The 27,297-nt window shown below is 41.6% G+C and overlaps 2 protein-coding genes across 3 annotated transcripts in view; one reads left to right on the forward strand and one right to left on the reverse strand.

Moving 5' to 3' along the window:
- LOC146986132 (voltage-dependent calcium channel subunit alpha-2/delta-4-like) overlaps positions 1-5,622 on the forward strand; it is a 71,477-nt gene extending 65,855 nt beyond the window's left edge. Inside the window, exons 32-40 of the mRNA XM_085779788.1 lie at positions 538-608; positions 1,350-1,425; positions 1,596-1,648; positions 2,317-2,372; positions 2,628-2,648; positions 2,780-2,897; positions 3,650-3,770; positions 4,552-4,629; positions 5,254-5,622. Coding sequence (XP_085635914.1) covers positions 538-608; positions 1,350-1,425; positions 1,596-1,648; positions 2,317-2,372; positions 2,628-2,648; positions 2,780-2,897; positions 3,650-3,770; positions 4,552-4,629; positions 5,254-5,352 — 693 coding nt within the window. The 3' untranslated portion in view covers positions 5,353-5,622. The remainder of the gene's footprint in view (positions 1-537; positions 609-1,349; positions 1,426-1,595; positions 1,649-2,316; positions 2,373-2,627; positions 2,649-2,779; positions 2,898-3,649; positions 3,771-4,551; positions 4,630-5,253) is intronic.
- A 5,299-nt stretch (positions 5,623-10,921) lies between these two features.
- Positions 10,922-26,189, reverse strand: LOC146986134 (mitochondrial inner membrane m-AAA protease component AFG3L1-like). Of its 2 annotated transcripts, none has more exons than XM_085779790.1 (16): positions 25,941-26,189; positions 20,343-20,427; positions 19,574-19,665; positions 19,338-19,487; positions 18,489-18,560; positions 17,794-17,918; positions 17,401-17,671; positions 16,481-16,618; positions 15,870-16,023; positions 15,663-15,770; positions 14,951-15,076; positions 14,728-14,838; positions 14,515-14,630; positions 12,933-13,133; positions 12,047-12,241; positions 10,922-11,241 (listed from the first exon to the last, which is right to left on the reverse strand). In XM_085779790.1, exons 1-16 carry the CDS (start codon positions 26,070-26,072, stop codon positions 11,011-11,013), a joined length of 2,307 nt encoding a protein of 768 aa, XP_085635916.1. In that variant the 5' UTR covers positions 26,073-26,189; the 3' UTR covers positions 10,922-11,010. The 2 variants fall into 2 exon arrangements, with proteins under 2 accessions (XP_085635916.1, XP_085635917.1); XM_085779791.1 differs by having other exon boundaries at positions 10,992-11,241; positions 19,574-19,659.
- Positions 26,190-27,297: the final 1,108 nt, after the last annotated feature.

The following is a 27,297-nucleotide window of genomic DNA, read 5'->3' on the forward strand; positions in this document are numbered from 1 at the left end:
GTTAAATAAAAATTTCTCTACGTCCTTCCAAACAGCGCCTGTAATTACCTGAACAGTCTGTGGTTCGGTCACCTCCGTTATCACTGAGAAGACGTTTTAGTCTGAACTTTGTTTTTAGATCTCAGCTAATTGTGAATTTCTAATATTTGTCCTTGGTAAACTTTGTTTTTTCTAACATTTCTGTTCATTTCATCAGTCAAAAGGAACTTATTACAGTTCCAGGAAAAAAACAGAGGATGATATAAACTGGAAGAAAGCCCGGTCTCTACCTAATCAATACTCAATCACCAGTAGAGAGAAGGAAATGAGCTGTAAACGTTCATAAATATAAATCATGCCAATGAATGTGTTTGAATAGACTTAAAAACACTGTTACTGCTTGTGAACTATTCAGTATATCTATATATTTGTCCCCTCCAGTGTAAAATCTTCATAAGTTTAACCATTATGGATTTTGTTGTATTGTTGTGTAAATGAACATTTTTAATTCAAGCAGACATTATAGGACAGTTTAACTTGTTTTTTTGTCGTCTGCAGGTCGGTCGTTTCTTCGGAGAGGTGGACGGCTCAGTGATGGCGTCGCTCATCAAGATGGGGATGTACAAAAAGTAGGATGATTGAATAACACACACACACACACACACACACACACACACTCATCTGACTCCACAGTTTAGTTTCATCAGGTGTATTAATCTGTTGTCTGAAGTTCAGTCCTGCTCCTGATGTGGACAGATGTTTCTGGGAGGAAAAACACATCTTTAAAAACTTTAATGAGCTTGTTCAACTCCCTGGTTTGTTCACACCGGATGTTTAAAATCCGCAGATTAAAAACCTCAAATAAATAGTCTCCAGTTGAGCTTGAAAAACAGATTTCTGAAGTGTTTTTGTACAGAAATGTAATATAGGCTCCTGAATCAGAAGTATCGGCATGGTAACTACCTGTCATTATTATCACAGACTGTATGTGTATGATAACACATTACAATTATATCATACAAAAATGTGTATTTAACCTTATTTCAAACAACAAACATTAACAATTCTGTATGTTTGTTTTAAAGTATATTTTGGGGCTTTTTATGTCTTTATTGGATTGGATTGTTGAGAGAGACAGGAAATGGGGAGGCAGAGAGAGGGGGAATGACATGCAGCAAAGGGCCGCCTAACGCGTATGGGGCGCCTTCGTCCTATTTATTTCTCCATAAATATATTGGCAGATATATATACAGTATACTAACATACATGAAATGATTCCAGTTCTGTTTATTCTGTATGTTTATATAAATGTCTCATATGGACAGAATGGAGCTGATTGTTTGTTTGTTTGTTTGTTTGTTTGTTTATAGAGTGTCGTTGTTTGACTACCAGGCCATGTGTAAGAACAGTCATCACCATGCCAACAGCGCCCGACCTCTGCTCAGCGTGAGTCTGTGTTGCCGCGGTTACGCATCTGTTTATCCGTTAAATCCACTCAGAAGAATCGACGAGTCACAAGAGATTTTTGTCTTTTCTGTCACTTTTTGTTAAAAACTGATTTTATCTGAACAGTTTCTGTTTTGTTTTGTTTTGTTTTGTTTGTTTCCGTCCTGCAGCCGTTCTACGGCATCGTGGCGTTGATCAGGTGGATCTTCTCCAACGCTCTGATGTGAGTGTCCAGGGTTTATAGATAGATAGATAGATAGATAGACAGACAGACAGACAGACAGACAGACAGACAGACAGACAGACAGACAGACAGACAGACAGACATGGATAGATAGAAAGAGATAGAGAGAGAGCGAGAGAAAGAAGAGAAAAGAAAGAAAGAAAAAAGAAGTAAAAAAACAGAGACGGGGTAGGTAGAAAGAAAGAAAGAAAGAAAGAAAGAAAGATAGATAGATAGATAGATAGATAGATAGATAGATAGATAGATAGATAGATAGATAGATAGATAGATAGATAGATAGATAGATAGATAGATAGATAGATAGATAAAGACAGACAGACAGAGAGGGGGTAGAAAGAAAGAGAGAGGTGGATAGATAGATAGATAGAAAGAGAGAGAGCGAGAGAATGAGAGAAAAGAAAGAAAAGAAGAAAGAAAGAAGTAAAAAGACAGAGAGACGGGGTAGATAGAAAGAAAGAAAGAAAAACATAGATAGATAGAACGATAGATAGAACGATAGATAGATAGATAGGCCTAGATAGATACTGTAGATAGATAGATAGATAGATAGATAGATAGATAGATAGATAGATAGATAGATAGATAGATAGATAGATAGATAGATAGATAGATAGATAGAGTGTAACCAGGTGTGTGTCTCCCCTCAGGTTCGTGCTGGACTTGAACCTGTGCGGCCTGTGGCACTCTGACTACTTTGTGGACGGTAAGAAGCTCTGATCACGTGACCTGGTGTTTGTTGTTGTTGTTGTTGTCTTAAACTTTTACTGAAACAAACAGAGAAGGAAAATCCAGACTCAGTAGAACAGACTCGTCTCATTCATGTCGATCATCTTTCTCCAATATGGCCGCCGCCTCATCTTCATCATCTTCTCCATCCTCATCTTCAACCTCATCATCCTCATCATCTCCATCATGGTCACCGTGGTGTGTTCACTGTCCTCCACCTCCATCCGTTCAGCCAAAGCTGGTTATCACACGAGTGAGTAAAACATCTGTGTGTGTGTGTGTGTGTGAGAGGTCATGAAGAGGAAACGTCCTCCCAGAGACAGATGTTGTAAACCGTGTGTGTGTGTGTGTGTGTGTGTGTGTGTGTGTGTGTGTGTGTGTCAGGTCACAAACAGAAGAAGGTGGAGGCGCTGGTTCCCTGTGACACGGCGTACCCCGGCTTCATGTACGACCCGTCCATCAGAGAAGCCAACAGCCTCATCAAGTGTGGACGCTGCCAGAAGTACGACTCACACACACCTACACACACCTACACACACCTACACACACCTGTCCACTCACACACAGCGACGGCTCCATCTAGGGGCTGAAGCTGAAACAGTTTTACTCCTGAGAAACAATTGTTTCCATGAAGTTTTATTCTGAAATTCTCCATGAAACAGGAAGTGACTCACAAACCTACAACACCAAGGGTCACTACAAACTTAAAGATAAAGATAGTAAACAATTATTGTTGTCATGGTGATTGATTTGTACGACGAAGTATTAGGGCCACATTGAGAAAAACAAACAAACACAGACTTCGAGAATAAAGTCACAATATTACGAGAATAAAGTCGTACATTTCCTACGAGAAAAAAGTCACAACATTACGAGAATAAAGTCGTAAATTTACGACTTTATTCTCGAAGTTTGTGATTTTTTTATTTGTCAATGTGGCCCTAATACCCCGTCGTAGATTAGCGCTTAAATATTTCTTGTAATGTCAGTTGGTGAGTAGGTACATTTGTATGCATTGTTTCTTTGTTGGTGTTTTTTTTTATTTTTTGATTAATACATTTTTACTGCTGTTCCTTTATACTGTGATATGGATCTCCTATAGGTCTGAAATAAAGAAATCTATCTATCTATGTTTCTTATAATCTGATAGATAATGTTGATGTTGATAATGATTGAGCAGTGTATCTTGTGATGAGTGATCAGTGGTTGATTGACGACTGATCGGCTCTAACGATGCGTCTGGTCGTGTGTCAGGATGTTCGTGGTGCAGCAGATCCCCGACAGCAACCTGGTTCTGGTGGTGACTCAGGCCGACTGCGACTGCTCCCGTCAGTACGGACCCATCCTGCTGCAGCCCAAAGAGATCAAATATATCCTTTACAGTGAAGCACTTTGTGTTACATGGCTATGTAGGAAAAGTGCTCTATAAATAAAGTTTGATTGATTGATTGATTGATTGATTGATGCATGCGTTCAAGGACCACGGACAGTTCACTTAGATCCGACAAATTAATATTCATCGGACCATTATTGTGACAGTTTGGAAGTTATAATATGAAACTTTTCCACACTTCAAGTCTAAAATTTGCCTAAAAATGACCTTATATATAGGAATAGAAAGAAATCTAGAGATAATGTGATCTAAATCATGGTAATGTTATTCATATTTTATAATTTACATACAGTATTATATTAAGTTTATGCAGTTTATACATTATGCATATTTAATTTGGCACAGTTTCTTCTATTTATTCTAATATTTTAGCTCATAACATATTGATGTACATAATTTATATGGATGTATATGTTATATGAATATTTTTTCTTACTTTTCTTATCTCAGTTTTATTTTGCTCTACCATGCCCTTATATTATGTTATGTTATGTTATATTATGTTATATTATATTATATTATATTATGTGTGCTACTGGATACTTGAATTTCCACATTTCCACAAGTCTCTTTGGACTAATTTCAAGTCACATACACAGTTTTGTTTTTAAAATTTAACTATTTTCCCCGAGAATTTATATTTTAATCTCAGAAATCACAAAAATCTGAGCTTATTTTGTTGAAACCAGAAAAACAGAAACTGGTTTAAATGACAGAAAATATCTGTTGTCAGTGTGTTTTCCTTGACGACAGTGAACATAACGCCACCGTGAAGTGCAACAGGATGAAATCCCAGAAGGTTCGGCGGCGGCCGGAGTCGTGCCACGCCTACCACCCGAAGGTCGGTGAACACACAGTGAACACATGAATGGTTTTGAACGTCCCCCCCTTTTAACATTATATTTAACATAACAGACTACGATAGATTTTAAGGTTCTGTTTATGAATCTTTAATTAATAAATCTTGTTAAAGTACACACAATGAAGACCAGAACATACACAGTCACTTTCTCAGTTCACTATATTATTTATTTGTATAATATCTTATTATGGATCAGCACTTAAATTAAAACACTGAAAAGAGTCAAATTTGAGACATTGAATAAATTTCCTGTTCATTTTTGTCTGCAGACGACAATTTAACTGTTCAATTTCAAAATGAATTGACCATATATTATACTTTCTGTTTTCGATTTGAAGTTCTTTATTTCTTAGTTTTCTAGGAATCGAAGTCGTTACATCATTATTGATATTATAATTTAAATCAGGCAGGCTACTGAGGGTTTTAATGAATGAGCAGCTAGTTGTTAATACCGGTAATTAACATTTAATGGATTTATAAAAAGCTGGAGCAACATGATCAAAAATGTACAGTTCAAAATAAACAACAAATGAAAATCACTCAAACTAATACAAGTTTATTGATCAATACATAAACACATTGTTTATATTTTCTCTTCAACAGGAGGATGCGAAGGAGTGTGGCGGGGCGTCGGCCATCTTCCTGTCAATCTCCCTCTTCTCCGCCTCTCTGCTCGTCTCATTGGTCCATCGGTGGACGTAGACCAGGACCAACCGTCCAATCAGGACGCTCAGAAGGAGGAAGAGGACAAAAAACACAGAGCTGGAAGCCAAAGGATTAAATTTTTTTCTTTTTTTTCTAAAAACTTTTCTTTTCTGCTGCTCAGACGAACTTCAGTTGTTGTCGTCGTCATGGCGCCGCAGATAAAAGGGCTAAAACTGAAAAACTGATGTAGACGAAGTAGGAGGACGAACAGGAAGTCCTCGTCCTCGTGAAGCCCTGGACTCACTCATATGGGAGGAGGAGGAGGAGGAGGAGGAGGAGGAGGTGGGGCCTTGGAGCCCCCTGGTGGACAGGTGTAAACAGTGCAGCTCGTGTTTTTTTGTTTTTTGGGAGAAATGTTGCCATTAACGTTTAAAATCAGAAGAAGAATGTAGCTTCTTTGTAGCTTTTTTTTGATACAGAAATCTTGTGTACGAGTAGAGTTTTACATTCACATGTTAAGACGCAGGAGAAAAAGCTTTAAATAAAAACACAGAAATAATAATAATAAAAAAAAAAGATTTTTAACAAACTGAAGCCAAACATTGAACAGACCTGAACTCACGGCAGGTTTCAGGGTCATGTGACAGCGACAGCGACCTCTAGTGGCCGGAGGAGGAAACACAGCAGCTACACAAACTAAACCACAGGTAGATACAGCAGCTTCATACACTAGAACACACAGGGTTAGAAACACTTCTGTTTCACAGCTCCTGCTTTCTCCAGCTGGAAACTTTCCTCATAGTTTCCTAATTAAAAAAATGGATCAACAAAGTGTCAGTTGCTGCAGTTGTGAGTTTTACAGAAAAAATAATGAAGTGATGTCGGAGTGAATGATCCATAACATGATGTGTTTATGTCTCCGAGAGATCATTGATAAATTAGAAATCATAATGATTAACTATTGGGGTGCATATGTGTATATACAGTCATGTGTCCAATGTTCTGGTGTCCAAATAATTCAGTTTTAGACTCATCTGTCCAAAGAACATTATTCCTAAATTATTACTCAATTACACAAATATTTTTTTTCTTTTATTTTTTTATATATTTTACAGAAAAAATGAAAAAGTTTATTCTTGAGTTTTTTAATTGTTTAGTTTAATTACTTGAACCCCTCCAGTATTGTTAAGATTAATATTAAATATCCATATGTCCAAATATGTTTTTAAAAAAAACAGGCAAGCTTTCAAAGGGTGCCCTATTTTTTTCACATGACTAGGTATATACTGTATATACATATAAATGTATACACATACATGAATGTATTAATGTTAATGTAAGTGCGTGTGTATATACACATGTATATGTATATGTATATGTATGTATATGTGTGTGTGTATATATACATTGTTGCCCATAGATTCGGAATATTATTATTTTTTACCTCTATAATGAAATGACTGTGACGATTTATCATTGGCAGATAAAGTGTATATCTTCTAAAAACTTAATTGATGAATCTCTTCCAAACATATCACTGTAAAAATTAAACCACTATTAATCTTTATAATGGAAATAAAAAGAGGAAAACAAAATTATTCTGACTTTATGGGCAACAGTATAGACATATATATATATGTATATATGAATCTGCAGCAGCTGACACTTCTTCCTCTTTGTGATTAACCAGCAGGAAACTTTCACTTGTTTCAGCTGGAAACTTCAGGATCTGTGAAGTAAAGTGTCACATTTTTACTTCTGACGACTTCAAACTGAAGGTGATTTCAGGAAACGTAAACGTTGTGTTGCATTCAGCGTCGTCCAATCAGAGACGGTGTGAGTCAGGTGCGGCAACAGTTTCCACACATCAAGGACGTCTTTTCTGCGTCTGAAGGTTTTTTTTGTGTGTGTGTGTGTGTGTTTTAGTCGGTTAAAGATGTGAAAACTAAACAAACAAACAGAAAAACATTAATAAACAAACATTTTTCACTTGAACTCGTCGCTTCAAGTTTATTTTCATGTTGAACCAGGCGACTTGAACACACCACACAGTTTGTACATGAGGTGTGTCGGTGTCAAGTCTGAGTCTGAACAGTCCCACAGTCCTCTACAGCATCATCATCATCATCATCATCATCATCAAGCCCGGCCCCCCGACGACCTTTAGAAATACTGAACGGTGCATTCAGGTGTCAACTGGAAAAGTCAGAAACTTTTTGAGGCAGAAAAAAAAACTTCAAGCACCTGTTTGTGTTTTTCTATCAGATCAACGATAAATAATTAATCTCACATTTAGCAGAGGCAGCATTTCTGTGTTGGGTTGATTGATTGTGCTCCTTAATAACCACAACCCCCCCCCACCCCCCAAACAGTGATGTCACAGCGTTACCCGCCGGGGGAGAATCAACACTTTTATTTTTTTTTCCAAATTTTTCAGCCAAATGTTAAAATTTCGGACTTTATCACAAGTGAATGATCACAACTCATTAATACACAGCAGAGGATTTAAAGGTACAACATCCACGTCGCCATGGTAACACACTTCCTGTGAGTGAGGTCTGAAGTTACAGGTCAAGGTGGTGAGGTCGCCACCTGCTGGTCAGCTGCAGTAACAACAACGACAATGTTACAAAAAGGAACAACAGCAACAAAACAAAACAAAAATAAAGAAAAACACTGTGATCAGTACGTTTTGTTTTTGGTCTCAGCTTCTTCTGCTTCAGCCTGTGATCTCCCAGAATGCATCTGCTTTCAGTGCAGAAGAGATTTTATCACTTGAGTGAAGAATTTAGTTGAATGTTTTTTTGGTTTCTTTGAGATGTAACGATTCAGTCTTACGTGTTTTATCTTGCATATTTTTGGAAACAGAGGAGGAACTGAGCTAAACAGAGGTTTGTTAGGTCGGTGAACACAGCATCTTTATACATTAATAGTGATTCGTGGAGGAGGACCGGAGGTTTGGAGGCAGAAGCTGAAGAGAAGAGACGTTGAACTGGTTTTTACTCAGAGAAGCAGCTGATAAAAAAATAAAATAAAAACATTCAACAATCATGAAGCAGCTTCTTGGGGTCAGCGTTGAGGATGAGCTGCATCAGGACGTCGTTAGAAATGGCTTTTTACTGAGTGAACCAACAGCAGGAAAAAAAAAAAAAAAACATCCTTCAGAGAACTTGACGTTTTCCCATCAGCCACTGGGCCGACGTAGCAGCAGCAGCCTCTGGACGCATTTATAACATCATAACAAACAAAAAAAAACATTTACACGTCAGAGCGCCGAGGCGTGTCATGATGTGATGAGCGCTAGTTAGTCAGTTAGTCATAAAAAATAAAAACTTCAATCTCAAAAAAAAAAAATTCTCATTTAAAACTGTTTTATGTTCAGCTGCAGAACAGAAATAAATACAACGGTTAATAATAATAATAATAAAGTTCATTCAGTTCAGGATCAGTTAAAACCTGCTGAGTCGCTCTCTCTCCTGGTGGACGAGCGTTCGTTAAGGCGTCGGAGCAGATCAGAGTCCAAACGGTGACGAAGCGAACGCAGCCTCACTGAAGATTTAAAAGTCAAAAAAAAAAAAAAAAATCAATATTTGCCTGGAGGTTGTGAAGAGCCTGATGTTCTGATCTCAGATCTGTCATTTAGAAACTCCGCTGATCCGATTTCAGGGAATGAACTGAACGATTTAAAAGATGAAATTTTAACCTGAAGGAGCCAAAACAAAACAAAAACAAACTGAGGATATTAATTATTAAAGGGATAGTTCACCCAAAAATTTCACTCATTATCCACTCGCCCTCATGTCTACTAAGGGCTGGGAGAAGTTTCAGAGTCCTCCGTGGCTTCTCTGAGTTACAGGGGGTCTCGGCGTAGCAGTGCATGTCCATATAACGGCTGCAAATGGATACCAACTGTCTTCGTAACAAAAAGACACACCAAAAAACATCCAAATACCTCCATGATGCTCGTATGTAATGTCCGTCTTGTATTGAAGCCCCGAAATGCGAAAATGTCCCGAAAAAAATTAAATAAGTCTATATTTCAAGCTTGTTTTGTAGCGGAAGCGTACAAATTCGACGAACCGGGAAGAGGAGCTTCCGCTACAAAACAAGCTTGAAATATAGACTTATTTAATTTTTTTCGGGACATTTTCGCATTTCGGGGCTTCAATACAAGACGGACATTATAGACGAGCAGCATGGAGGTATTTGGATGTTTTTTGGTAGGGCTGCACAATTAATCGAATTTTAATCACAATCACGATTTTGGCTGCCACGATTAAATTAAGATGATCGTCACGATTATTAACATGTAAAAAACGGGCTGTGCTGCATATCAAATCAAGCGCTTTCTCAACCAATAGTCCGCCAACCACCAGGGGGCGAACGAGAGGTCAGGGCTCCATGAAGCTGCCTAACTAACAAGCGAGCGCATCCTCCCTTTACATGTTGTTTACAGTCCAGAGTGTGTGTCCCGGCCGGTCAGTCGCCACCTTCAAATGCTGCTGTACTGTGTCACCTTCTGCGCCCGGTGTTACGTCTCACTCATTAGACTGTATGGATCTCACTCTGAAGTGAGAGTGAGACGATGTCGGCAGCAGACGGCGACAGTAGACATGACGTGTGTCTGTGTCTGGTCAGTCAGCACCTCCAAAGGCTGTCTACTGTCGCCGTCTCTCTCTGGATCGGATGGAGGTCGGGCTGCGGGGTGGTCTCGAAGCTGGACCGAGACCCCGTCACCCCACGCGGCCGTTTTGGTGTTAATTACATACGTCGTGTAAATAAAACGTTCGGACCGTGATCATAACGGCCGGTAACGGCGATCTATGGCCGTTTTGGTGGCAGCACAGTTGAGCTAGGCCGACCTGCTGGACGCTGCCTGTGTGAAAACACTTGGTCTGTTCATTAAATGTTTTTAATTCGTTCCAAATTGCTGCTGAAGCGTCCGTGCTGTGCTTTGGTCCATGCTAGACAGACTCTTGCCCACACATCTCTGTGTATCATTGATGGCAAAAATAAATTTTTACCTATAGCTTACTTTGAAATTACATTTCAGAGCCTGTACTTTCTTACTTTTATTTGAGTAAAGGAGTTGAATCAGCAGCTACTTCTACCAGATTTATTTTTTGTTTTTTACACAAATATCTGTACGCTACTGTACAGAATGACACCTCTGCACTCTGCAATGGCATTTATTTTTCGTAAAATAAATTTTATTTTAGGCTATTATTTATTTTAATTTTACGTTTTATTTTGAACTGAAAGCCTTGTTCACATAGCCTATTGTTTGTTTCAAATAGAAAGTGCAATAAAAACATGTTTTATCTAACATAATGTATAATCGTGATTAATAATCGTGATTTCAATATCGACAAAAATAATCGTGATTATCATTTTGGCCATAATCGTGCAGCCCTATTTTTTGGTGTGTCTTTTTGTTACGAAGACAGTTGGTATCCATTTGCAACCGTTATATGGACATGCACTGCTACGCCGAGACCCCCTGTAACTCAGAGAAGCCACGGAGGACTCTGAAACTTCTCCCAGCCCTTAGTCCACATGAGGGTGAGTAGATGATGAGTGAAATTTCAATTTTGGGTGAACCATCTCTTTAATTAGTGGGCATCGTTTATAAAGACGTGGCTCCGCCCCCCTTCCCCTCCCTCCAGAGTTTTTTGCAGCTGGGATGTGCAGTGTTCGGTCCGTCCTCCTACATCTCTACACCGCCTGCTGTTTGCCCTGCGCCGGCTCCGCCCCCTCCTCAGGCTCCGCCCCCCGCTCCTGGTTCCAGTCTTTCAGGCCTTCGGGTAAACTCGTGTCCTCCTCGAAGCTGCCCGTCCCCTCCACAAACTCCTCGTACGTGGACTTCTCCTCGAACGGCCGCGGGCCGAGCAGCTCCAGCATGTCGGCCTTGTCCAGCACCTCCTTCTGCAGGAGACGCTGTCCCACCTGAGGGGGGGGGGGGGACACGGGGACGCAAACATCAGCTCATCCAGATGTTTCTAGCACTGTCACAGGGTTCCTACACATTTGAAATTTCAAAATGTCCAGACCCTAATTTCCAGACTTCTCTGTAAAAATGTAAGTAATTAGATGTGTATCATGTAAATAAATCATTCAATTAATCATTTGTTTTCATTATGTCACCAAATAAATTGTAGGTACAATAGCGCATACAAAATAATTAACCCAAATAACTTCAGGTAAGACCAAACCCAGATAAGAAATATATTTCCATACAATAGTTTCCATTTTCCATACTTTTCCAGACCTGGAAATGTATAAAATCAAATTCTATACTTTTCCATTCTTTCCATACTTGTGTAGGAACCCTGCTGTCAGCTGCATCATTTGTACAGTCATCAATGAACACAGAAATAAACATAAAACTTCTTCTCTTTCCATTTGATAATGCAAATTCCCACAGCCCTTAAACGCCACATGTCCCAGAAGATAATTCAACATAAGAGAATTCAAATTGTTAGTGAAAAACATGTGTTAAATGGATACATAGAAAAGTTATGGATTCATTATTCAATAAATGTGTTACACTAAAGATACGGAATAATGTTATTCAGAAAGGAATAATAACTATTAAGTAATAAATATAGATTATATACAATATCTATCTTAGAATAATGAATATCAAATATAAAGATATGGAATTAAATTATAAAATAGAATGATGCAGAAATTGGTCAGATTTTGAAGCATCGTAGTAGTACATCATTTTTAAGGTGTCGGTCGGCCTTACCATCTCCACCAGCTCCTTCTTCTCCTTGATGAGCTGCAGCGTGCGCTCGTACGCCCGGTCCACCAGCTCCCTCACCTCGCCGTCGATCAGCTCGGCCGTGGCTTCGCTGTACGGCTTCTCCATCACCATCTCGCCCTGACGGGGGAGATCGAACGACACCTGGCCGACCTTCTCACTCATCCCAAACTGAACCACCTGGGGGAGGAGGGGAGGAGGAGGAGAAAACAAGACGTTAGAGCAGGAAGGAGGTGGAGGAGGAAGAGTAAGAAGAGGAGGAGAAGTAGAAAGAGGAGGAGAATTAGGAGGAGAAAGAGGTGGAGGAGAAAGATGAGGAAGAAGAGGACGAGGAAGAAGAGGAGAAGGTAGAGGAGGAGGAGGAAGAGGAGAAGGAGAAAGTGTCAGAGTAGGATGGAGGTGGATGAGGAAGAGGAAGAGAAGGAAGAATAGGAGGAGGAGGAGGAAGAGAATTGGGAAGAGGAGAAGAGGGAGGAAGAAGAAGAGGAAAAGGAGAAGAACGCATCAGAGTAGGAAGAGGAGGGGGAAGAGTAAGAAGAGGAGGAGAATTAGGAGGAGGAGAAGAAGGAAGAAGAAGAAGAGGAGGGGGAGGAAGAGGAGGAGAAAGAGAAAGAGGAAGAAGAGGAGAAGGTAGAGGAGGAGGAGGAGAAAGCATCAGAGTAGGAAGGAGGAGTAGGTAGAGGAGAAAGAAGAGGAGAAGGTAGAGGGTGAAGAGGAGGAGGAGATAGAGGTGGAAGAATAGGAGGAGAAGGAAGAGAAGGAAGAAGAGTAAGAGGTGGAGGAGGTAGAGAACAAGGCATCAGAGCAGGAAGCAGCAGAAGGGGAATCAAACAGGCGACCCATGCGGCCCGCTGCGGCGGCGGTCGTGTACCTGAGCGTAGGCGGACTGCGTGACCTTCTTGAGGTCGTCCTGAGCTCCGGTGGTGATGCGGCTGAAGAAGACCTGCTCGGCCACGCGGCCGCCCAGCATCATGCACATCCGGTCGAACAGCTGCTCTCTGCTGTACAGGTACTGCTCCCGGGGCAGGTACTGGGCGTAGCCGAGGCCCTTCCCCCGCGGGATGATCGACACCTGGGGAGGGGGAGAGGGGGAGGGAGGGGGCTCATTAACACCAATAATAATAATAACTGGAGTGAGATTATTGGTTTAAAGGGACAACGAGGAGTTTTGGAAAAGCGAAGCGTTTTCACACTACATTTATGAGCCGCGCGCACCGTGAAATTCTTTGACCGGCACAAGACAGACTCATGTTTTCATTCATCAAGAATTAAAGTCAGAGGTTCAAAGAGGTTCACATACTGTCATAGTTCCAACCATAAATGGCGATTTGGCTGCGTTATTCTCATGACTCGCCACGAAACCGAAAGTAAAGAAACGCTGGTCGGCTCGACCAGCATTTCCGCCACCACTAATAATAACAAAATAACGATAGAGACAAAACGATATATTTATCGAAAATGGGCCCATTAACAAGTGTGGGTAGCGGAGATTCATCCACATTAACGTGAGACTTTTTTATAACCAAATAGAAACTCCTCGTTGACAGTCGACAGGTTAAAGACAGGTGTGTAGTTGGGTTACTGAGGAGAGAAGAACTTGTTGTTCCTAGAAGGTCGGGTTCTTGTCTCCTCCTCCTCCTCCAATTTCGTTCTCCAACCTTCTCCCTCTTTCTTTTCTTTGACTACATTCCTCTCCTCCTTCTTCTTCTCTTTATTCTTCTTCATCATCTCTTCCTTCTTTTTTCCTCATCTTATGGTCTTTTTTTTCTACTCCTTTCTTGTTTTCTACCTTTTCTTCAACTTTCTTCTTCTTATCTAACTTTCTTCTTCCTCCATATCTACACCTTTTCTTTCCCCTTCTGGTATTTTTTTCTCCTAAACCTCTTTGCTACTTTCTTCTATTCGTTCTTCTAGTTCTTCTTTCTCTTATCCTCTTTCTTTTTCCCCTCTCTTTCTTCAACTTTCTTCTTCCTCCATGTCTACACCTTTTCTTCCCCCTTCTGATATTTTTTCTCCACCTCTTTGCCTCTCTTTCTTCAACTTTCTTTTCTTCTTCAACTTTCTTTTTCCTCCATGTCTACACCTTTTCTTTCCCCTTCTGGTATTTCTTTCTTCTACTGCCTTCTCTCCTTCTCCTCATCAGACAACCTGTTTTTTTTATTTTATTATTATCTGTTTAGATCTTGGAGCTGGTTTGTTTTTCTGAGCAGCAGCTTCAGCCGTTTGACTGCAGTCATGTTACTGAACTAACACTGTGATCTGTCTGAATGTTTTATATCTGTGAACTACATTGTATTGGTCAAGAGTTGATGTAAGAAGCTAAACTGATCAAACCTGGTCGACTAACAGATACAAAAACTGCTGCAAACATTTTTCTAAATGAGCTTAAATAAAAGAAAAGAAGTCTGCCATTAACAAACACATCAGTGAACTCGTCCAGTGTGCAGTCGTACCTTGAGCAGCGGGTCGGCGTGCTGCAGGAACCAGCCCACGATGGCGTGACCGGCCTCGTGATACGCCACCGTCTTCTTCTCTGTCGGCTGCAGCACCTGAGTCTTCTTCTCCAGACCTGAGGACACACACACACACACACACAGACCTGAGTCTCACTGCTGTTGTTGTTGTTGTTGTTCATCAGTGGTGTGGGGCTGTGATGTCACTCTGACCTCCGATGACCCTGTCGATGGCCTGCTCAAAGTGTTTGGCGTTGACGGACGGGTTGAGGTGGCGGGCGGCGATCAGAGCCGCCTCGTTACAGACGTTGGCGATGTCGGCTCCTGATTCACCGACACAACAAAGAGGAGGAAGTTATTTTATTCGTGTTCATCTGTTTAATTAATTAATGTCTAAACGACTTTAGCGGCTCGGGTGTGAACGGCCGTCACTGACCCGTGAATCCCGGCGTGGCGGCGGCCATCTTCCTGGCCAGAGCGTCTTTGTCCATGGCCGGGTCCAGTTTGATTGGTCGGAGGTGGACTTTGAAGATGGACGCCCTCCCCTTGATGTCTGGAGGACCTGAGAGGAGACAGAGAAGTCGCTTCACTTAGTTCGAGAAGAAACTAAACTCACTGTTTTATTTGATTCATTTGTTAATTATTTTATCCAAATTTTACAAACACACATCTAAATTTTTAGGCAAGAACACAAATTTTCTGGACCCGTCTGCGTATGTTCAACAATGCATCTCCTCTAAATGTATATACTGTATATGTGTCCCAGCTCTTGTTTCAGCGTACCACGACACGAACGCGCTCCGTAACCCACAATCTTTTGTTTATGACAGTTAAGACTACACAAATACAGACGTCGTAACATCGTATATGTTATATAACATTATCCACGCTCCATGGATTGATTTTTCAATGGCTTCGTTGAATGCACATGGCTGAGGGGAGGGTTAGAGACACAGAGGAAAAGCTAAATTAAATCAGTTCATCTTTGAGTCCTTGTAAATGTTTGAAGAGTCTCCATCGAGGTGAAACTGAGACTTTGTGTCCAGAAAACAAAAAAAAGCTGCTGTGTGTTGTGTGTTCCTGTGTTAATACTGTGTGTGTGTGTGTGTGTGTCGTCCAATCAGCTGTTAGCGTCGGGCTCCTCCTACCTATGTAGATCTGCCTGTCGAAGCGACCCGGTCTCATCAGAGCAGGATCCAGGATGTCGGGTCTGTTGGTTCCGGCCAGGACGACCACGTTGGTGGCCGTGTTGAAACCTGGGGACAGGAGAAGACGGAAGACGAAGAGACGTCACATCAAAGCTCCACCGTCCAATCAGAACGCTCAGAGCCACCGGGAGCGGCCGTCCCACCCACCGTCCATCTCCACCAGCAGCTGGTTCAGCGTGTTCTCCTGCTCGCTCTGACCGCCGAAGTTCCCGCCTCCTCTCTTCCTCCCCACCGCGTCGATCTCGTCGATGAAGAGGATGCAGGGCGCGTTCTTCCTCGCCAGGGCGAACATGTCCCTCACCTTCAGAGGTCAGAGGTCAGAGGTCAACATCAGGCTCAACACAACATCTGGCCCTCAGACAGAACATCTGTGCGGTGACCAGTGATGTCACTACTACAAATTCTCATGCTACGATTATTGTCGGAGAAATAATCAAACGATTATTATACATTAATTAATTTCACAACACTATGAATATGTAAAATCAAATACAGTCAAAATATAATTACCTAATTATTTACACAAAACAATTGAGTTAATATTCAAGTCATTAAATGTCATCTATAGCAAATGTTTAAGTTAATTTATAGTTTGTTTTTTTTTAATGACAGATGACACACTAACATTTAAATTCCTTCCAGTTCAATGTTACATTACAGACAGTATTTAGTAATCATGACGATTAATTCATTGTGGCGTTTAATACCGCGGTTAATTGTGAAAACAAGTTATCGTGACATCCCTAGCGGTGACTGACCCGGGCCGGGCCGACGCCCACGAACATCTCCAGGAACTCGGAGCCGTTGACGGTGATGAACGGGACGTTGGCTTCTCCGGCCGTGGCTTTGGCCAGGAGCGTCTTCCCCGTCCCCGGAGGACCAGACAGAACGGCACCCTGGGAAATACGGAGACAGGAAGAAGAAGGGAAAAATAAATTAATCAGTAAAGTACAAAGATCAGTTACAAAGATCTTCAGCCTGATTCTTCATCTGAGCTCTGCTCTAGATTTTTAGACTTTTGAACGATTTGAAAATGAAAATGTTTCCACTGACGACTGATCTGGTTTCAGTTTATCTGTCATGTGGTCTGGTCTACTCCTCCTCCTCCAACTATTTTCTTCTTTTTCTTCTTCTTCATCTGCTTTTCCTTCTACATCTTCATCTCCTCCTCCTCCATCTTGTCCTCCTTTTTCTCCTTAGTCTCTAGTCTAAGTACCGTACTCCTTCTTTATCTTTTACTACTTTATTCCACTCCTCCTTCTCTTTCTTTTTCTCCTTCTTCCTCATTTTCTACCACTTTCTTCCGTTTCCTCTCCTTCTCCTTCTACTCCTTCTTCCACCTTGTACTCTTTGTCCTTCCCCTCCACCTCCGCCTCCTACTTCTCACTTTCCTACTCCTTGTTTCTTCTTCTTCTCTTCCTCCTCCATCTATACTTTTTATTTCCTCCTTCTGCTATTTCTTTCTCCTCCTCCTCCTCATTTTAATGGAAGTTTCTTTAAATATAAGAACCCAGAGTTTTTAAATCCTGCTCTGCCTTTTCTTCCGTGTGATCATGTGTTGTTGGACCTGCTCTATGCTCTGTCTTCTGTGTTCCGTATTCTGTGTTCCATATTCTGTGTTCCGTTTTCCCGTTTTCTGTGTTCCGTGTTCTGTATTCTGTGTTCCGTGTTCCGTTACCTTGGGGATCTTGGCTCCCAGGTCCTGGTACTGCTGCGGGTTCTTCAGGAAGTTGACGAACTCCAGGATCTCCAGCTTGGCCTCCTCGCAGCCGGCCACGTCCTTGAACTTCACCTCGATGTTGTCCTTCATCATCTTGGCCGTGGACTCGCCCATGCTGAAGGGCCCGCCCCTCCCGCCGCCCGCGCCGCCTCCCATTGGTCCTCGCCGCAGGGTGAAGAGCAGGAAGCCAATCAGCAGCAGCGTGGGGAGCATGCTCATCAGGAAGGAGCTGGAGGACGAAGAGGGAATGTTTTATAAACTTTTTGACCAACTGCTTCATATCATGTGAGAAAATCAAGTTTGAGAAAGTTGTGTGTAATAAATCATATTATTATGGGATGTGGTACCGACCCGTCGCTCTCTGTGCTGTAGACCACGGTGGCTCGGTGCGACGGCTCCAGGCCCAGCTCCATGTGCGCCGTCTCCAGGTTCCTCTCAAACGTGTCCACGCTGCCGATGTTGAACCAAACGTAGCTCTGCACACAAGACAACCAATGACATTTACAGCCTGTAGGTAGGCAGTCTGCACTCTCTCATTGTTTTATTTTTCGTTTTGATTCTTTTTTGTGTAATTATATTCCATTTAATGTATTTTTAAAATGTATGTGATCTTTTATCTAACTGACAGTAAACAAAAACATCTAATGTACATTTACCGAGTGTGAAGAGATTTGTCAAAACACAAAATTATCCTGTGTATGAACACCTGTTTATATGTAGCTATAACACATACACATAACACATACAGCCAGATATTCATTTATGTCAACAATCATTTACACTATTCATTATTATATAATAATATCACAGGTTTGTTTTTTGCACCTGTGTCATTCAACTGTGAATCGTTAATGTCTACTACTACAATTTGGTCTTTAAACCTGCCCCTGGGGACAAATAAAGTTTATTGAACTGAATTTAAAAACGTATCATATTCACATATATGCCAGTCACTTAATTGTTGTACGAAAATGAGGATAAAGCTTTGTTTTTAGTTTCTTTTCAGAGACTTGGAGAAGTTTCTGCTTTAGTGTGACTCTTCTCACCACATCAGTGTCGGCTCCCGGCGTCAGGATGACTCTGACGTACTGTTTGTTGATGACCTCCAGCCGGTCCACCTGCACACACACACACAAAGAAAATATTTTTAAAAACCTTTATTACCTTAAAATTGTGGATTTGTTCCTGAAACTCCAAAATCTTTAACACCGGGATAGTTAAAGGGATAGTTCAACATTTTGGCAAATTGGCCCATTGCCATAACCCCTATAGTCATAGCAGTAGGTTTGTTACCTTTAATTGTCGGTGCAAGCTATTTTTAGAACGGCGGAGAAGAGCCGCGAGCTGCTCAGAGCTACGCTACGGAGGCTAATGGGATTTCTTGGTTTCCCTCATCAAACTCATCCAAAACGCTCTGGTGGACAAGTTGTGTCCTGCACATTCACCACGCTATGAGATAATAACAGAACGTTACCAGACAGAGTTGTTTTAGAGGTAAATTCATGCAAAACTGCTGATGCGCGTTTCTGTTGGGGGCAGTTTTTCAGCAAGCAGTCTCTGCATTTCCCTCTAAAACAACTCTGTCTGGTAACGTTCTGTTATTATCTCATAGCGTGGTGAATGTGCAGGTCACAACTTGTCCACCAGAGCGTTTTTGGAGTTGTTGGATTGTGTATTTGATGAGTTTGATGAGGGAAACCAAGAAATCCCATTAGCCTCGCCGCTCTGCTCCGTTGTTCTAAAAATAGCTCACACCGACAATTAAAGGTAATGAACCTAATGCTATGACTGTAGGGATTACGGCAATGGGCCAATTTGCCAAAATGTTGAACTATCCCTTTAACACCGAGGCGTTTCAGTGGTTACAGGTGTTAGTATCCCATGATGCTCCTCACCAAGCCTCTGCCTAGGTACCGGTGGACAAAGTCCTTCCAGCTGATTTCTCTGCCACCGTCTCTGAAGTAGAAGTAGAGCAGAGCTGAACTGATGCCGGCCGCCGTGATCGCCAGGTACCGGAAATCCTTCTCATCCCAGGGGAAGTCGCCCTGAAGAAGGAGAAGAAACATGTCCAATTCAAAATGAATGTTTTAATGATTTAAATGTGTTGTTTTATTTAGTTAGTGTGACAAACCTTCTGTAATCGGCTCCACCAGTCTTTTCCTCCTCCCGCTCCTCCTCTCTTCCCTCCTCCTGTGGATTTTCCTCCTCCTCCTCCTCCTCCATCTGAAACTCACAGATTATTTCATTACAACGACGACTCCCTCTCTCGTTTCTGTTCCAGTATCAAGTTTTTATCTCAGCTCTGCTTCAAGTGACAGAGAAAAGAATGAGGATGTGATTTAATGAACTGATGCTGCTATTGAACATCTAATCCAACATCTCTGTTCGTTTCTCTCAGTTTATTTATCAAATATCTTCTCCAATCCTGCTCCTTCACATCCATAAACCTTTTATAAAACGTTTACTCTGGACTGAACCACAGGACCCAAACCAAACTCGCTCCACAAACTGTCTCATGCTCTGAACCCACTTCACCTCAGTGTTCAAATGTTTGCACTCAGAAAGGAGGGAAACATCAATAAAAATCAAGGTTTAAGTAAATAAAAGTAAGTGCTTTAATTTGACACTATGTTTGACTGTCTGAACCTGTTGAACTGACTCAAAAACATCCTGACTGCTTGTGAAAGCAGGTTAAACACTGCATATATGAGAACATGCTTGTGCAACATCGGACCAAATCTTTGCACAACAAACAGATGCAAAATCACATTAAAAATGTTCTAATTATAATAACAACTTATCATAGGCCACAAAAAAGAGAAAAAAAAGAAATTAATAAAGTAACAGTCCGGCAGGTTGATGTGTTTTCGAGACGTTTCCTGATCGAAACTTCAGCTCACCTTTAGGTTCTGTGGAGTAGAGCCGTCGCTGAGTCGACTGAAATCTGCGACACGACAGGAAGTTTGTTGGAGTCCGACACACGTTCTGGAAAAAACACCAAAGAAGAAACACAGTTACAACAGAACACAGAGTTTAAAGGCTTCATGACTACACGCTCAAGGAATTTTCTACCACTTTTTTCCAGAAACGTTTTTGGAGAAATTTCTCTACAATATTTCCAAAAATATTGCCATTAGGCCATTGGCCCTAATTTGAATGTACAAAAAAGTAAAGTTCTTCAGTCTAAGAACAAATATTTGTTTATTTCTGGTGTTTACTTCAAATTTTTGTCCAATAGGGGTCCGTGGTCTAATTTGTGTCAATTTAGGGGTCCTTGATGTAAAAGTTTGAGAACTGTTGTGTTAGGAAGCACTCACAGATTTTATTTTAAAACATAATAGTGTTTTTTATCTCAGTGTCAACAGTTTTATGTTTGTCTTTCTCCTGTTTGACCTGTCGTGACCTCACTTACATACACACATAAAGAACTGGTTTTCACATATTTCTGTGTGTGAACTGACCTCGACCCCATTTGACTCCTCTGGTATGAAGCTGTTATTGTTAATGATAGTTCACGTCTGAGATGGGTGTGTATAATTACATAAGCAGGCTACACGAATATCACATAACATGGTAATAAATTCAAATTAAACTTATCACAATCATTCATGTATTTTTAACTCTTTCACTGCCAAAGACGAGTTATCTCGTCTTAGCGAATCCAAGCGTAGTCTGCCAAAGACGAGATAACTCGTCTTAGCGTTTTTTTAATGGCAACGCCATGTTGAATGTCTTGCCCTACTCCTCTGTGAAGATCAGACTTGTATCATCAAAATAAAGTGCAGAAAAACACATTTGGATTGAGAGATGTAAAAAATATAGCGTATCCCCCCCCCCCCCCTCACGGAGCGGTGCGGGTGTCTGACTGCAGCGGCGCCGCTCCGTGACACTCTGGCCGCCGGTGAGAGCTTAGGGGGCGGCGGCGGGGCTCATGGCGGCTCGGCAGCTCATTGAAGCTCCGTGCAACTCCGTGATACAAAGCACAAACGTTAGTAACAACAACCCCGTCGATCGCTCGTCGTTAGTCGTCAAGAGCGTTTGGAAAGTCGCCAGATTTTGCGAGAAATCACTCAGATAGCAGCTTGAAAACCCCGCGATCTACAGTAGTGTGGATGAGGAACGGACGGCGCCGGCAAACGTGACGAGAGGTAAACGTGGTGGGAGTGTCTGTACTCTGTTGTGAGCGCACATGTCTGTGGCTGTGGGTTCAGGGGGCGTCAGCCAGAGCTGTCGGCTGTGTGTGTGTAGATGTGTGTGAGACAGAGAGAGTGAGTGACACCCCTGCCTGCTGACCAGAGGAAGCTGGATCTGATCTAAAGCGCCGTGTTTCGGCTACAAAAACCTGTCGAACTGATCCCCGCGCGCGCGCGCACACACACACACAGACACACACGCACGCACACACACACACACACACACACACACACGTATGCACACACGTATGCACACGCACACGTCACGTACGCACACACACTAAAAAAAAGGAAAGAAAAAGTTGTAACTCAAAGAAAAGAAAGAAAAAAGGCTGCAGAAGTGTGTGTCAGTAGCTAAATATTTTGTCTTTTGTCATCAAAAGTCATTTGTCAGTGTTGATTTAGTTGTTGTTTACAAGAGAACAACTGTACAGATGTTGAGGCGTCACTAAAGCAAAATATAAAGGAGCCAATTGTACTGGTTCACCTGAAAATGACAGCCGACACAAAAACCTCTTTTTCTCAAGATTTTGGTGCCAAAATGGCATTTTGGGCTAAACTAACCTATATTCAACCGTCAATTTCACAAGACTGGAACAAGATAGAAACAAACAGGTTTTTTTGCTGGAAACTAGAGACCCTCTTCTTTCCTTTGATGGGTTGAATGTGTATGTAGTAACAGTACATAATATTATGGTGGGTCTACGGAAATCAGTCAAAAAGCTGGAAAATGCCTGGCAAGCTGGAGGAAGCTGCTGTGAGAATGGCTGGCAGTCAAAGAGTTAAGTATAAAAAACACTAACATGCAGTTTTTTACAGTTATTTTTTGAAAATGCTTGACATTCACTGTTGTGTTGTGATTGACAGAGATACTGGTTGCCATAGTAACTGTCCTGGCCACCATGAAAAAGGTGATTTCAGAGTAATTCATCCTGATCCTGTGGTAATTGATTACTCACTCTCTGGTTCACGTGGAGCTAATTTAAAGCAGCTAATCTGAGTCAGACGGCCCAAGTGAGTATGTATTATGTTTAAATATATATTATCGAACAGTTTTCAATATCCTGATCATTATTAGACCAATGTTTGTGACAGCGTGTACTGTACGTATATGGACGTTTATCTCCAAGCTAATCTGAAGCTAAGGAGCTACTGCCAGCTAATCCTTCTGAAAATAATGATGTACAATAATAATTTGACGTCGTTTCTGTTTCTATAATTAAGGCGAGACACTACAGGCAAAAACATTTCGTCTGTAGATTTTTACTAAATTCACCAAAAGTTAGTCTGACCCATGTCGTTGTCAGGTCTCATTGTAAAGCTCTCTCTCTCTCCTGAAAAACTATGTAGGCTCCAAAAATTGTCATTTCCTTTGTATCAGCAACCAATCATAAAAGTACGATTGACATTAATGGTGCGTTCCAGGCAGGCTTTTTAACCCGTAAGTCACGACTTCAAGTCACCAGTTACGAGTTTGTAGCGTTCCAGGCAAGTTACGAGTTACTAACTGGGAACTGGCAGTAGATCGATCTAGTACGAGTTCACAGGTGGGAAGTTACGAGTTTGACTGTACGTTCTAACGGGTAACCATAGGAACAGGTTGGAAAAATACGAGTTACGGGTTGCCTGGAACGCACCATAACAATCTATGGGATTTTACAGTAACGTTACAAGTTTTTAAAGGCTGTGTTCTCAAAATGAGACTCTGAGCTAGAAATCTCCACTTCAACAGCACTTACTGACCTTCCAGTTTTATAACTTTCTGTATTATGAAGGTTTTTACAGACAAACAATCCCCCTCTGTAAAAACTTTTGACTCTAATGTGTCAAAATAAAACAAGAATTGGCTTAATCAAGTGATCAGATGCTAATTGAGGCATATTTAATTAGATATTGCCTCAATTACATATTTAATCGTAACATTTGGCAGAAAACTTGTAATACAAACTATACTTGTCTTAAAGGGGACCTATTATGCTCCTTTTTGCACAAACTAAAATAGTTCCTGGGTGTCTTAAAGACATGTCTGTGACGTGCTTCGGTCAAAATACCCCAAAGATCAAACATCACAGCACTCTCAAAAACAGGGCTCTGCAAAACGGTCTGTTTCAGTGGCCCCTCCCTTTAAATGCAAATGAACCACTCCCTCAGCATTGCGTTACCATGACGATGTCTACTACTAGTACCTATACTGATTTGGCCAAAATGTAGTATGCAAACAAAAGCTAAATCTGCAGTAGGCAAATTGCCAGATCTCCAGTATGCATCTGACCAGTCTACATTGTGTAATGAAATGCACCCATGACCTAGTCTCACCCTAACCAAAGATGGTATCGAGTCTTTGCCATGTAGGCTACTGTAACCATGTAACATGTAATATAAAAATGCAAAAATAAATATATAAAATAAATTAAAAATATATGCAGACTGGTCAGTTCATTGTAAAACAGTTATTTATTGATGTAAATGTGGTGATTTGTGCACATAGACTACAGCAGCACTGCTCCTCTCCTCCTCCTTCTCACAGCTTCACTTTTCATTCAAACTAATTCAACTGCCACAAGATTTCATCAATGAGACCAACATTCTGCTAAATAGACTAACCACACGGCGGTAAACGTCTAAAAAACCTGCGGGTATGTTTATTAGCGATGGTTTTCTCTACCGCGATGAGCACGGACGCCTGCCCGGCCAAGGAGGCCTGAAGACGGGCTCTGCCTGTGTGAGGAGCCGCTGCAGCTCCGGAGCTCCGGTGCTCCGGCGGTCCAGCGTTACGTCGGTCCGGCGAACAACGTCGCCCCGGCGGTACGTCGCTCCTCACACAGGTACAGCTTCACTTACATGAAACGTCGGCGTAAACTTCTAAATAAAACTTAGTAAAGTGACGCTACAGCGCTAAAACATGCAGGGAAGAAGCAGGAAGTGCTCTGCTCCGCTCTCCGCTGTGACCCCAGCCACAACAGAGCAGCATGGGAGGAGGCGGGGCCGGCTGGAGCAGAGACCTCGGCATGACCATGTAGGGGAGTCCGGCACGCATCGACGTAGACGCGAGCTCATGTCAAAAAAAACTCAGCGCAACCGAGTGTAACAGGTGTGCAGAGAAATCCCAATTATCTAGCAGGGTTTACCTCCAAATGCATTAACCTCAGGATATGACACTTCCACGGCCTCTAGAACCATTATCCAACATTTTAAACATATATAAAAGTCTGAAAAGCTGGAAAAGCATAATAGGTCCCCTTTAATATAAGTGATAAATTTGGGAGGTTTCATGGTGATATCTGAAGTCTCCTTCACACAGTCTCACCGTTACATCACCCGGTGTCGTGTTAGCTGGTGACGAGCAGTGTTTTCACAAACAAGTTTGTGTCTCCTCGTAAAACGCGCTTTTTGCTGTAAAAAACGTGTGCCGAATTAAAAAGCGGAAGAAATAAGAGACATATAAGGTCTTACGCCAAGTTTGTAATAGTGAAAACATATGAAAATACTTAGATACTGATTGCCATAGTAACTGTCCTGGCCACCACGAAGAAGGCGATTTCATCCTGATCCTGTAGTGGTTCACGTGAAGCTCATTTAAAGCAGCAATTTGAGTCAGACAGCCCAAGTGAGTATGTACTATGTTTAAATATATATTTATACTATATTATGTAACAGTTTTTAATGTTCTTATCATTATGACACTCTGTATGTTGTAAAACTTCACATTATGTGACCAATGTTTGTGACAGCGTGTGTTCAGATAAATGTATGCAAATGAGCGCTTTGTTGTTAGCCTCAATTACACATTTAAACGTACAACTTGGCAAAAATGTGTAACAATATTTGTCTTTATGTAAGTGATAAACTTGGGAGGTTTCATGGTGATATCTGAAGTCTCCTTCACACAGTCTCACCGTTACATCACCCGGTGTTGACCGTTAGCATCGTGTTAGCTAGTGACGAGCAATGTTTTCGCAAACAACAAGTTTATGTTTCCTCGTAAAACGCGCTTTTTGATGTAAAAAAACTTATGCCGAATTAAAAAGCGATAGAAATAAGAGACACATGCGGTCTTACACTAAGTTATAACTTGTGTTTTATCTTGTTGTTCAACAAACAAACCACGAACTGTTTGGTTTTTGCCCATGGATTTGGCACCGACTCATGCTAAGTTACCTAAACACCGGCTCCTCTAAACAAACAGCCCGGTTTCAGTCTATAACCTCCAGCCCATGTGAAGAGTTCAACCGTTGCTTCCCCTGCCAGGTTATGTATTTCTACACACCTGTTATTAACTACTGAAAACCTCCGTGTTTCACTCACCGGAACAGCGGAGCTCCTGAATCCGGCTGTGAAGTACCGTCCTGCGGTCACCGCGGAGAGCCGAGCCCGGGCTCCCGCAGCCCGGCAGAGAGGCAGAGCGGCCGCCGAGAGAAGCCTCAGCAACTGAGACATCCTCCCTGAGCCTCCTGCCAGAAGCGTTCACTCAAAAACACCTACTTTCTTAACAATTTTCTCCAGTGAACTTCATGGTCCGAGCGGTGCAAAATGTTATTGAATAAGAGCAACGGTGTGAAATGTCAACGGGGAGGGTGATGTAAAGGTCCAAGAGGCTGTCCACGGAAATGCCTGCCAGAAACTAATAATTAAAATTATATTTTTGATCTATTATAAATTATCTTTTGCCACAAAAATATTATTTAAGTATAATGTAGTGTAATATCACTAATTTTCCGCACGTAAACACATTTACATCGTTTAAAATGACTTAAATAACTTTATTATAGTGAGGCATAAGACGGTCAGCTGTGGGTCCTCACGGCGCACCTTCACTCTGATTGGCTGAAGCAGAGCCAGTCATTTTGTTCGAACTGGAAACCCACCTGACATGATATCAAATAAATGGAAAGATACTCCATGAGCGGCTGCTCCAATGATATGAAATGGTATACACTTCCTGTCTCTCTAAGTGGGCGTGGCCAATCGTCACCACCTCGTCTGTGATCGTGTGTGTGTGGATTTATACAATTTGTAGGTAGATGAAAGTGAGATATTTATATTTTCTTATGATAACATTAAATATTTACACTACTAACAGTAATATTTAGCATGCCAAAAATAATTTAAATCATTTTCACGGGAGTTCGCGGCCGTTTGTTTGACGTTGCCTAGGAGATCTGTGCCAAATCTCGCGAGAGTGTGTCGTAGAGACAGAGACAGGTCTGGAACAAAGTGGATTTTCTCCGGATCTCTCCGTCTGAAAATTACCATTTTGGTGTCAAACTGTTCAGAAGAGATGTGGCTTGTGAAAAATGAGTCCAAAATTTGCTTCAGTGACCGTGGGGAGAAAGGCCCGACCATAATCGGTGTTCACATTAAATTGTCCCATAGGAATCAATACACTCCAAGCTGCCTCTGGTCTCTCTACAGGGGCGTGGCCGTGCAGAAGCCCACGTGACATGCATACAGGAAGCTAACTCGTCATGAAAGGTCTTGGTTTATAAACCGTCTTTGATGATATTATGCACCTGACACCCTAACACCACAAAGATACTCAACCTAAACCAGAACCAGAACTGGGATCGGAACCAGTGCAGTACTTTAAGGCAAACCAAGTTTATTATTTTTACAGATAAAGGGATTCACTGTGCTTGGCAGACATAAAAGAATATTGGAAATG

This window comes from Trachurus japonicus, chromosome 6, assembly GCF_045865225.1.
Source record: "Trachurus japonicus isolate A0001 chromosome 6, Traja_1.0".
Lineage (NCBI taxonomy): Eukaryota > Metazoa > Chordata > Actinopteri > Carangiformes > Carangidae > Trachurus > Trachurus japonicus.